The following is a 12,339-nucleotide window of genomic DNA, read 5'->3' on the forward strand; positions in this document are numbered from 1 at the left end:
AGGGTCTCACTATGTGGTTCAGCCTATCCTTGAACTCAAAGTGTAGCCCAGCCTGGCCTCAAACTTGCAGTGATTCTCTTGCTTCAGCCTCCCAAGTAATGTAATTACAAGCGTGTGCCACCACGCCCGGCAATATGATGTTTCTAAAACATGAATTTTGCCAAATTACTCTCATATTAAGAATTTAGTGCCGGGTGTGGTGGCACATGCCTGTAATCCCAGCACTTGGGAGGCTGAGGTAGGAGGATCGCTGTGAGTTTGAGACCAGCCTGGGCTACATAGTGAGTTCCAGGTCAGTCTCAACTACATAGTGCGGTCCTGTCTCAAAAAAACAAAATAAATAAATAAATAAATAAATAAAACCCAAAAAAGAAATTAGTCACATGACACTTTGCCACCAACAAGACTGGCTCTCAACCTTTTGGGGGGGGGAGCAATCTTTTTGGGGACAGCTCATGAAAAGTCATAAACTATCGCCCCTCAAAAAAACTGCACACAGGTATGCACATAAAACATTTTGCATCTGATCTCAGGAGGTTGATGGGCCTCCGGAAGCCCATCCGGGACCCCTGAGCTCCAGGTTACGAACTTCTGGCTCTACCCAATAACATCCAGGTTCTTTTGCATATGCGATTCCTTCTGCCTAGGATGCTGTTCCACTCTTCATCCTTATATCCCTGGCTAACTCTTAGTTATTCTCTAAGAGTGAGCTTGCAGTCTGAGTTGACCTTCACTGGGCCACATTCTTTTCTCTGGGCTTCCATTCCTGCCATCCCCCATCATGCTCTCCTCTATCATTGCCCTTCTCAGTGTCCCCAACTGACCAGAACTTCATGGAGGATGAGAACCATTTCCCAGCACAGGCTCTGTCCATAGCAGTACTCCTAATTCTGTCTCCTGGAATAAATCCTTGTAACAAACAGCTCCTTTACATTCAGTGCCCATGAAGTGCCAGGCACTTAGTGGGGCGATTCTGAATGGATTCATCTGGGTGTCTCATCTACTCTTCAGTAAATAAACTCCATGCCAATGACATTACAGTGGACCCTTATGAACTTGACTGGTTCCCAGGGACTGGTTATAACTCAAGTTGATTGTAAGTCAATACAGCTGAGATCTGGATGTTTACCTGGGTACACGCTGTAGATAGCAAGAGGCAGATGAGTCTTCCATTAACCTAATTAACCCAAGTTGTTTGTATGTCAGGCCAGTCATAACTTGAGGGTCCACTGTATTCTGTTCTTTTTAACAGATAAGGAAGTAGGCTCAGAGATGTGTGAGGTGAGTTGGTCAAGGTCATCCATTGCCCTGGGTGCTATGGCAAGTTACGGTTCACCCAAGAAAAAAAGTGAAACCTTTTGTACACAGGGAGGGGAGGGGGTTTGAGGGGGAGAATGTGATAAAATAAAATGTATTAATAAAAAATAAATAAATAATTTAAAAAGTTATGGTCCACCAACCCTCACTTCTTCAGACTGCAGATTAGGAAATGATATCAGTAAAAGAAAAAGACCAAGAACAAAGGCCAGACCTTCTGACCTAGGCTCCACTTTCCAAGACCACCTACCCTGATTTTTCCTCCCATATCATTCATGTCAAAACCAGGCACTCGGCTCTCTTTTCTTATGATATTATGATATATCCCTCTCTACCCCATGTACTACTTTCAATGACCTCTGCAGCCCAAAGGCCTGCTATGGTCAGGCCTACCCTTCATTCCAGAACCACCCTCTGACATATACAGTTTTTAAATCAATCCAGTGCTACACACCTAGCTAGGATAAAAATAAGACATGGATGATCCCTGCTTTTTCAGAGCTGACACTTATCCAGGAGTTTTACGTCTACCACCTGCAAACCTGAAAACAGTCCTGAGAGGTAAGTAGGCATCAGCCCCATTACACAGATGAGGAAACAGAGGCTCAGAGTCTAAATGAATTGCTCAAAATCACAGAGTTGGTATGTGGAAGAACTTGGACTTGAATAAAGGTACTGACTCAACTATTTTTTTCCCCACGAAGTCACCCTGCTTGTAAGAGCCAGAGTTGATAAGACAACTTCTGGTGGGGGAGGGAGTGAAGGAAAGCAATTATTCTTTCAAGCCTTTGTACAAATATTCCTTGCTGCAGAAAGGCTTCCCTGGATCCCAGATGGGGTTAAATGCTCCTCCTCTGACAGCCTTCTGAGTCTAATTCTGTCCAATCCCAAACCGCACTGTTCTGTCACTGTCTACACATCTTTCTCCCTTCTGTACTAGACAGTAGAACCAAAAGTAATTCATTCCAGTATCCCACCAAAGTTCAGCAGAACACCTAACCTACAGCAGGCAAGACAAAATATTAATTGAGTGAATAAGGTGGTATTTGAGGTAGTTGTTAAAAAAGTAAAGCAAGATCTGAATAGCTGGGTACAAGGAAAAGGCATAAAGGGGAAGGGAAGTGAGTTAGTAAAAGCAGGGACATTGGACCAAGGAAAAAGGCCAGTGATTTTATGAAAGGGTTTGTATAACACGTTTTTTGCTGTTGTTACAAAAATTGGATCATACATACTATCAAGCCCTTTTCTGCAACTTGCTTTATTCATATAACAAGTCTTGGAGATCTGGCCATGACACACAGATCCACTACAAATAATCCATAGTATGGGTATATCATTGACAAAAAGCTGTCATCTACTGAAGAATATTTAGGTTGTTTTAATTTTTTTGCTATGTTGCACTGAGTATCTTTGCATATGTCTGGAACTAAAGGTTGAACTGTGGGACTAAAGAAATGCACATTTTATGTAAAGTGCAGATAAAAGTTATTTCCATTGTTTTAACATTTTTACAGACTGGCTAAAAATAAAATTTATTACTACTCATATAATCCCGCCCTTATTTTGAGAAGCAGGTATCATGCAGCCTTTCAATCAAGAGTTAGTCGAGAGCGACATTCTACCAGGGTATGTGATAAAGATTTCTACAATATGGCCTATGTTTGTAGTTTGGGTTGGGGTGTTTTAGAAAAAGCCTCTGGCTGGCCAAGTGGGAGTTCCTCTTGTATAAAGTCGTAGAGAAGTCTAGCTCCAAGATACAGTTCCCAGCTTGGACGAATATGCACAGTTAAGACTCATGTGGTAACTGAAAAATTGGCCCCATTAAAAAATTGCAATGATGTGCGCTCCAATCAAGGCATCTGAGAGGCTGTTTCTGCACAAGCTTCCAAAATCTTTTTAATTTTGGTACCTGAAAATGGTGCTTCATTATTGTTTTAGTTACCTTTCATTAACTGGTAGGAAGCTTGAGCATCCTTTCTCATTTATTAGGTAACTTTCCAGTTCTTCTATGAATTGTCAAATCAAATGAGAAATAAAATGACAAATGGCTGTGTGTCTTTTTCTTATTGATTCCTGGGAGATGATACAGATAGAAATACTATTGTGCCTGATAGCTATTTAGCAAAGATGGTATCTCCTGGTCTGTTATTTATGTTTTAACTTTGTATAGAGTATCTTTTTTTACATCCACACAGAAGTTTTGTTGTTGTTGTTTGTTTGTTTTGTTTTGTTTTTTTGAGACAGGGTCTCATTATGTAGCCCAGGCTGGGTCTGAACTTGTGATCCTTCTGCCTCAGCCTCCTGAGTACTGGGATTTCAGGCACTTGCTACCACACTCAGCATAGAAGTTTAAATTGTAATGTCGCCAAGATTATTCTATTTTATGGTTTCTGTTTTTGTTTGTTGGTTGGTTGTTGGCTTTTTTTTTTTTTTCAGACAAGGTCTCATTATGTTACCCAGGCGGACCTCAAACTCCTGAGCTCAAACAATCCTCCTGCCTGACCGTTTAGAGTTTCTGGGACTACAAATGTGCACCATCACAGTTTGCTTGGCTTCTGAGCTTTAAAGTCATACTCTGAAAGGCCTTCTTCACTTTAATATAAGAATATTCCAGATTTTCTTCTGGTACTTTTACAATTGTATTTTTTGCATTTTTTGGTATGAGATAGGGATTCGATTTAATTTTTTCCCAAATAAGTAGCCAACAGTCACTCCCACTGATTTAAAGTGTCTTCTTTATCATAAATTAATTTCCCATGTCAATGTATGAGCTTGTTTCTAAATTATTTTGTTCCACTTATGTATTCCTCTATTTCTGTGGGAATATAACATTTGTAATTACTACAATTTTAGGGTAAGTTTTTGTATCTAATAGGGCAAGTCTTTCATTTTTCTTATCTTTCAAAATTTTCTTAGTAATTTATGGCCATATACTCTTCCAAATAAACTTTAAAATATAACTGTCAAATTCACAAGTAAATTACTCCTCCTCTCTTTCTTTTACTGTTGATCGTACGGTGGTACTAGGGAGGGGCACCTTACCACTGAGCTATACTCCAGCCCTTTTTAATTTTTTATTTCTATCTGGGGTTTTTTTTTGGGGGGGGTACTGTTTTGTGTGTCTTTTTCTTATTGATTCCTGGGAGATTATATAGACAGAAATACTAACATTGTGCCTGATAGCTATTTAGCAAAGATGATATCTCCTGGTCTGTTATTTATGTTATTTTTTTTTCAGGCAAGGTCTCATTATGTTACCCAGGCTGACCTTGGGACCTTGCGCTTGCAAGACAGGTGGCAGAACCACTGAGCTAAATCCCCTGCCCTTTATTTTTTTATTTCAAGATAAGGTCTCAAGAGGTTGCCCAGGCTGGCCTCAAACTTTTGCTTCCCAAACCACCATACCTAGCCCCATTGAAATTTTAATGTAAAATGCATTGAACTTTTTGAGCAAATTAGGGGTAAAATGTCTGGTTTTTTTTTTAACCATGTTGGGCCTTCCTATACATGAATAGGATATGCCCCTTGATATACTCATCTTCTTACAGCCTTCACTGGAGTTTTTCATTTTTTATGGAAAAGAATTTCATATTTCTTATAAATTCCTAGGAACTTTGTAGGGGCTTTTTTGGTTGTTTTGTTTTTGGCTACTGTTGTTCTGTGTGGTACTGGGCCTTCAGTAAAGCCCTCTACCACCGAGCTACATCTTCAGCCCTCTCTATTTTTTATTTTGAGACAAGGTCTTGCTATGTTGCCTAGGTTGAGCTCAAACTTGTGGTCCTCCTGCCTCAGCCTCCTGAGTAGCTGGGATTACAGGAATATGCTACAACATTCAGCTCTATCATATTTTTAATTAGTTATTGCTGGTATTCAGAGAAGCTAACAGTTTGGATGCATATTTATATTGTATCTACTTATTCCACTCAATTTTCTTATTAGGTGTAATAATTTTCATTTTATTTGATTATCTATTTTTTCAGTGTAATTCCCATAGAACTCATTTATTCAAACTCAAAGGATAAAAAACTAAACAAATACTGATTAGTTAAAAAAAACCATGGTAAATGTAAGAAAAGTAATGAAAGAAGCAGGACAGCGGTCACCTATTGGGAAGATGGAGAAGTGTCACAGAAAAGCCATCTGGACACTCTAAAGACTGCCCTATGTCCTCATATATTTTCATGAGGACCCATCCCTTTGATTGTCTAAATAGGCAATACTGTCTTCAAATAATACTAATCCTGACCTTTTTTTTTTGGACTTCTAGGGATTGATCACAGAGCCTGTGCCCTGAGCTACATCCCTGGCCATTTTTTTAAATGTTTAATTTTGAGACAGGGTCTCACTAAGTTGGTTGGGCTTGAATATGCACATCTAGTCTGATTTTTTTCTAATATTTATGCCACTTTTTTTCTTTTTAAAAATCTCATTGGTTAAAACCTCCAGAAAGCCTGATGTTGTGGTGGTGGTGCACACCTGTAATGTAATCCCAGATACTCTGGGAAGCTGAGGCAGGAGGAACATGGGTTTGAGGTCAACCTGGCCAACACTTCAAGACTTTAATCTCAAAAACAAAACAAAATGTCCAAAAAGTTATTGGCTAAATAATGGTGATAAAAGTCCTTATTTTCTTTTTGAAATGTGTCTAGTGCTTCACAGCTATATTTGATGACTGTATTTGGTTTCTGATAAAAATTCCTTACCAAGTTAAGAAGTTTCACTGATTCCTAGTTTTCTCTATTACTTATCTATTGCTGTGTAACAAATTACTTCACTGTAGCAAGAGAATACATGTGTAATTTTATCAGACCATTTTCAGCATTTATAAAATTATTATATATATGATCTTTTCTTTATTCTCTTAATGTAATAAATTACAATAACCGCTTTCCCAATGTTGAGCAGTCCTTGCACTCCTGGAAAATCTTCATTGTCAAGATATATTCTTTTAACACATTGACAGATTCCATTTGATATCTTTAAAAATATTTGTTGCTCTATTAATATGTGAGGTTCGGCTACGGTTTGAGTTTTGGTTTTTTTTGGTTTTTTTTGTTTGTTTGTTTTGTTTTTTTGCTCTAAACCTATCCAGTTACTTGTGTTTTTTTTCCCCTAGTGCTGGGGACTGAATCCAGGGCCTTGTACACTGTAGGCAAGAACTCTACCACTGAGCCACATCCCTCAGCCCTGTTTTGTTTTTGAAACAGGGGTCTTTCTGTGTTGCCCAGGCTGGCCTTGAACTCGTGGGCTCAAGCCATCCTCATCCTCCTGCATAGCTGGCCTATGGGCATGTACCAACATGCCTGGACAGTTCTTAGCCTACTAACTGATTTTTCCAAATACAGTTGAACTTCCATTGTACCACAGCTTCCAGAATATCAACTGCATCTGGTACTATGTCTGAGAGAAAACTTTGACCATGTTTTCAATTTATTCTTTTCTAGTCTATTCAGGGTTTCTACCCCTTCTTAGGACACTTTGGTAATTTATATTTTCCTAATATACACACACTTCATCTAGATTTTTATTTTTATTGGTATAAAAGCATTTTCTTATCTTTTTCCCATCTCCTCACAGTCTTATTTTATTTATCTCTTTATTTTACTTTTATTTTCTCACTTTTTTCTCAATCATATCTGCCAGATGATGGTCTACCCAGTTTGCTGATCTTTTCAAAAGCAACCTAGTACTTTATCAAATAATTTGTTTTCTATTAAGAAACAGGAATTTCTGCTCTCTAAAGTAATTATTATATTTGCTTTTAGTTGTTTTTCTCTAGCTTCTTGAGTGGAATAATTAGTTCATTTAATTAATATGTCTTATTCTCCAATAAAACCACTTAAGACTATAAATTTTCCTTTGGAACTCCCATAGGTTTTGATACACAGTACTCTTATTGATGTCATTTATTCTAAATAGTCTATAAATTTTATTCTTATTTCTCCTTTAAAGCAAGCTTTTTTTTTTTTTTGCTTTTTTGGGTTTTTGGGGGTAGTGGAGGTAGAGACAGGGTCTCACTATACAGTTCTGGCTGGCCTTGAACTCAGCAGTGTAGCCCAGGCTGGCCTCAAACTCAAGTGATCCTCCTGCCTCAACCTCCCCAGTTGTAGAACTTTTAAATGTGGGTAGGGCCTACCCTTTTTGATGTTGCAGTTCGTACTTCTTTTTGTTGCATTTTAATTAGAAAACATAAGACATATTTGCTAATTAGCTTGGAAATAATGTTCTCTGAAGGTGTGGGCAAATTCTTCCCTCTGCCTGAACACCTTTTCCCAGCCTAACTGGCAAACTCCTATTCACCCTTAAGAACAGCTCAAATGTCACATGTTCTAGGACCAAACACTCCTGCTTTTCAGAGCATTCTCCAACAAAGGTTAAACTACACATAGATTCCAGTTGTCCCCATTTGTTTCCTGACCTGATCTCTCATGCACTCTCCTCAGACACTCAGACACCCATTCCACAGTCACACTAGGGACTAAGGGACATGGGGAAGGAGTCTGGCAATGATACTGCATAATTGTCTGGAAGGGAGAGGGATTGGGGGGAAGAATGGGTCTAGCTCTTACCTGCTCTCTGCCAGCCTGCCTGAGGGGGTAAGCTTCATGGAGTCAAGGACCTGAGTAGGACAGCAATACTGGTGTAGAGTATGAGACGCTGTGGACCTGAGAGACAGCAAGAGACAGAGACAGAGAGTGTGGGGGGCACAGGGTAGGCAAATGGGACAGGAGGTGAGTTAGTGGGGGAGGGGAAGGGAAGTCGGTAGGAATGGGGGATAGGGAATGGAATTGGAGGGGGAAGAGGAGGGAGAAGAGGATGATAAGAAGGGAGACAGGAAGACAGGGAAGGAGGGATGGATGCAGGGAGGAAGGAACAGATGGAAGAAAGGAAAGGGAAGAAGGGAGAGGGAAAAGGAAGGAAGGAAGGAAGGAAGGTAGGAAGGAAGAAAAAAAGAAAAAACCACAAAGTCAAGAAAAAGAGGACGGCACTGGAACCACAAACAGAACACAACGACAACAGGGGGCAGCAGAGACGAAAGAGCCGGGCTGGGCCTCCTGTGTTCCAGGTGACTCCGTGGGGACCTGGGCCACTGAGAGACGCTGGGACACCACAGCAAGGAAAGGGTAAAGGAGCCCTCCTCACACTAGACGCCACATGGGTAGGAAGGAAGGGAGGAGAAAGGGAGGGGATGAAAGAGAAAGGGAAAAGATGTCTGAAGGGAGCTCCTCTTATAGAAGGCCCCTCACAGGAAGCAAGAGAAGATGGAAGGAGGAGGAGCTGTGGGGAAGGGGAAGAACCCAGGTGGGGGGACACTGAAGGAGGAGAAGAGGAGAGAGAAACCGAAAGGACAGGAAAGACAAAGAAAGAGGAAGACAGAGAAAGGGCGAGACAACAGACACAGAAAGGACAAGTAGGGAGAGGCAGAGAAAGTCAGTGCAGAGGAGGGTTGAGGGAGGAGGAGAGTAACAAGGTCTCAGTGGTCTTGGTGACAGGAGAGGACTCAGGGCTGATTGAATGGGTGGAGCCCAAGCAAGGCAGAGGACAAGGTGGTTCCAAGCAGGAGTCTTTTAGTCTGTTTTTTGTTTTTTGTTTTTGTTTTTGGTTTTTTTTTTTTTTGAGACAGGATCTCCCTGTGTACTCCAGGCTGGCCTTGAACGCACTATGTAGCCCAGGCTGGCCTTGAACACGCGGTGATCCTCCTGCATCAGCCTCCAGAGTGCTGGGATTATAGGCATGTGCCACCATGCCCGGCTCAAGTAAGCAGGAGTCTTTTGCTTCCAAGGCCAGTGCTGCACCCCCTACCCCAAGGCAGGGCCCACACCACCTCTACCGCCCCACTCACTGGGCCCCCACCACCTAGTGCAGGGTACAAAGGCCCCTCTACCTCCTACTTCCCAAGATTAAAGTCCATGGATTGGCAAGGGAAAGGAGGAACAGCAAGGGGGTGAGGCTGAGGGCCCATCCCTGCACTACTGCAGTGTAGCTGCTGGGGTCACACCAGTTGGCCAGAGCCAGGACCAGCTGGCCCAGGTCAGCCATTGCCTGTTCCCCACAAGCCCCTGGAGGCAGGTTGTGGTCAGAGCCTGGCCATTCAAGAGCCCAAGTAAAAGTCAGGAGGAGATAAGGATGTAGGCCAGGCCAGCCCACTGTCACTTGCTACAAATTTGAAAATGCCAAAATCTTAACTCTTTATGCAGAATCTTTGAGATTTCTTATATGAGACTCTAGAGTAACTATCATCGTCAAAGCGACTGGTTTTCAAGTGCCACTTGAAAACTTCATGTGCCAAGCACCCATCCATGTCCTTGACTCACTATCTCATTGAATCTAAAACTCAAGAGACTCAGGCTGCTGGAACGCTGGTATCAGACAATCTCAGCAGCTGAAGCAACTTAGCCCTGCAATGCTGTGTGTGCCAGGCTAGTGCCAGGGCAGCTGCGAAACTCACTCCTCCCAGGCCACAGACTGGGAGGGGGTGCTTGGGACTCCAGGGTCCTTACAGAGCTGGGCACCCAGATGCCATGGGCGTGCCCACTCAAGCCAGCTTTCTCCCCAGCCAAAGGCCTCCAAAAGTCCAAGAGGGAGTCAGGAACCAGGAAGCCAGGAAGCTGCTGAATCAGCAGCTCAGGGACTGGTTCCAGGTCTGAGCAGAAAGGGAGGGGGTCAGGCTGTGGGTCCCACGTTCCTACCTGCTGCTCCTCCCGGGGAATTCCATGGGTCTGGATCTATCCCAAGGGCAGGCCCCCTGGGCCTGTGGGCACCTCAAACGTCACTACCTCCTCCTCCCCACCCCTTCCCTTGAAGGAGGAACCAAGGAGGCGGGGCCAGGCCTGCTGGGCTGTAGGCCAGGCTGCAACTGGAAACTTTGCTCCTTCCCTGCTCCCCCAGGAGGGCTGGGAACTCCTCTTAAGAGGAAGCAGCTCTACAGCTCACAGTTATTCCCAAGGGCCAAACCTCCAGCTGCCCCCCCATGTGCACCGCCACTAGAATCTCCCAAAATACCCTGACAAATTCGTATCAGTAGGGCTCTTCTGAAAATTGAGATGTAAAGAGGTTCAGTATTAGCAGCAGAACCCCAAGATTAACACTTGGTTTGACCATTCCCAAATCTGGAATCTGTCCCCTCGGCCACCTCACTATTTCATGAACAAAGGAATCTCTCAATAGAAGCCTTTTCCAGACACATTCATTTTCATCATAGTTACAGACTATGTTTAGGAGGTATTCTGGGGTACTCCACATCAAGTAAAATTCAAATTACCCAGTTTGGGATATCATGGTAGAGCCCGGGATCTTTTCTGGACTGTTTTCTAGACTCGCCAAGAAAATGCTCTCTGAAGAAAAAACATAAATCAGAAGATGTGCCACTCATAATCAAGAGGCCGTTCCTCCAAGGAGATTGCTTGGTACAGATGGGGCAATTGAGAGGAATAGAGTCTCACTAAAGTTAATAAAGTTCAGTTCAGACTAGGATCCAAGCGCCCTGACTTCCTGCCTACCGCAACAGTAATCTCTCTGTCCTCTATACAAGTAGCACTGGGGAAAGGAGAGGAGTGTTAGGGTCTGAAGGATGCGAGGCTTGTAAAGAGGACCATACTTCCAGTTCAGAGCACCTCTGTCCTTTCAAGTCCCAGAGCCCAGGCCCCTGGCTGTTCTGAGCAGAAGGTGGCTCTGGGAGGGGTCAGGGACCCAGTGATCTAGAATAAATAGGAGCTGACAGGCAACAGGCCAGCCTTCCTGCCTCCCTGCTAGGACAGCTAGTTCCTCTCGAGAAAGCCAAAGCTGCTGAGAGAGAGAGAGAGAGAGAGAGAGAGGCCCTCCACACCACCACAAGGTTGGCATCCGTGGGTCCTTTGTGGCCTCCTCTCTCTCTCTGCCTGTTCCCTGAAGCCCTGGCCCTTGGGTCTCTGGCCTCAGCCCCACTGCATTTACTCTCCCTGAGAAATTCTCCCAGCTCCCACAGCAGTTTCACCTTGAACCCATTTGCAGTTATCACTCTATGAGCTGCACATCTGGCCCAGACCTTTCTCTTAGCCTCGCAGGGGTCAAAAGAATGAAATTCTAGTCCTGGTTCTAAGGCTGATGCTGTGTGCCCTGATAAGGCAAAGATTATATACCCTGATGCCCGGCAGAGCAGGAAACAAATCTATAGAAAAGGAGCATCGGTTCCCACCTGAGAGTACCTGTCAGGATGCACACGATGAAGAGGCTCAACTTGAGCCTGAGAGACTCTGAGCCTTCTCCTAGGGAGGTGAGGAGACCTGTGGGAAGCCTGTTTGTTTCAGGGATGGGGGAGAGGAACTCACGAAAATACCCTTTAATCAGGAGCCACTTTGGGAATTCATACACGGCTGACTGAGCATGTTGTGTAAACGCAAGGGATGGCTCACCAAGGGCTAAAGGGAAAAGGGAATTAAAGGTGAAGAGCATGACGCTGAGGGGAGTGGTGAGGGGGTCCTTCGTTCACTTCTTCCAACAGATAGTGGACCAGGTGCTGGATACAGCAGTGACTAAGAGTAGACACTGTCCAGCTCTTGCGGAGCTTATATCCAATGGAGAGGAGACAGCCATTCACCTACTAAGAGAATTAAACCGAGCAAAAGGAGAGCATTCTAGGAAGACTAAAGAACCTGAGCAAAGACCTGAAGCACTATTTCCAGGAACCGCAAAGAGGCTGATGTAGTTGCATGAAAAAGGGAAGAGAAGTGACACTGGAGCTGCAGGCAGGGCCTGATCATGCAGAGCCTTGAAGGCCACAATAAGGGTTTCTTTATTTATACTAAGAGCATTTTGGAAGCCTGTAAGCATGGGAGGGGGTATCTTTGAAGCCCCTGCACTGTATGGAAAATTTCTAGTTTTCATTGGCCCCTCAGATGGGTTTGTGATCCCAATAGCAGGGAAGCTTCTTCTCATGCGTGATGGATCCCATGCGCTAAGTGCGTAGTGAATAAGCTAGTGGCAGGCATCTGCCTTCTGTGTGCGAGCCTATCTCCTACCTCCAGCTAGTCTCAGTCTTTCCCT

The 12,339-nt window shown here is 43.5% G+C and overlaps 1 protein-coding gene across 1 annotated transcript in view; it reads right to left on the bottom strand.

Annotated features, from left to right (window-relative positions):
* Iqsec2 (IQ motif and Sec7 domain ArfGEF 2) overlaps positions 1-10,131 on the bottom strand; it is a 45,448-nt gene extending 35,317 nt beyond the window's left edge. Inside the window, exons 1-2 of the mRNA XM_010629745.2 lie at positions 10,008-10,131; positions 7,887-7,982 (exon numbers count right to left, since the gene is read on the bottom strand). Of these exons, the coding sequence (XP_010628047.1) occupies positions 7,887-7,982; positions 10,008-10,033 (122 nt within the window). The 5' untranslated portion in view covers positions 10,034-10,131. The remainder of the gene's footprint in view (positions 1-7,886; positions 7,983-10,007) is intronic.
* Positions 10,132-12,339: the final 2,208 nt, after the last annotated feature.

Source organism: Fukomys damarensis, unplaced genomic scaffold, assembly GCF_012274545.1.
Source record: "Fukomys damarensis isolate Sample0158 unplaced genomic scaffold, DMR_v1.0_HiC HiC_scaffold_39, whole genome shotgun sequence".
Taxonomy (NCBI): Eukaryota; Metazoa; Chordata; class Mammalia; order Rodentia; family Bathyergidae; genus Fukomys; species Fukomys damarensis.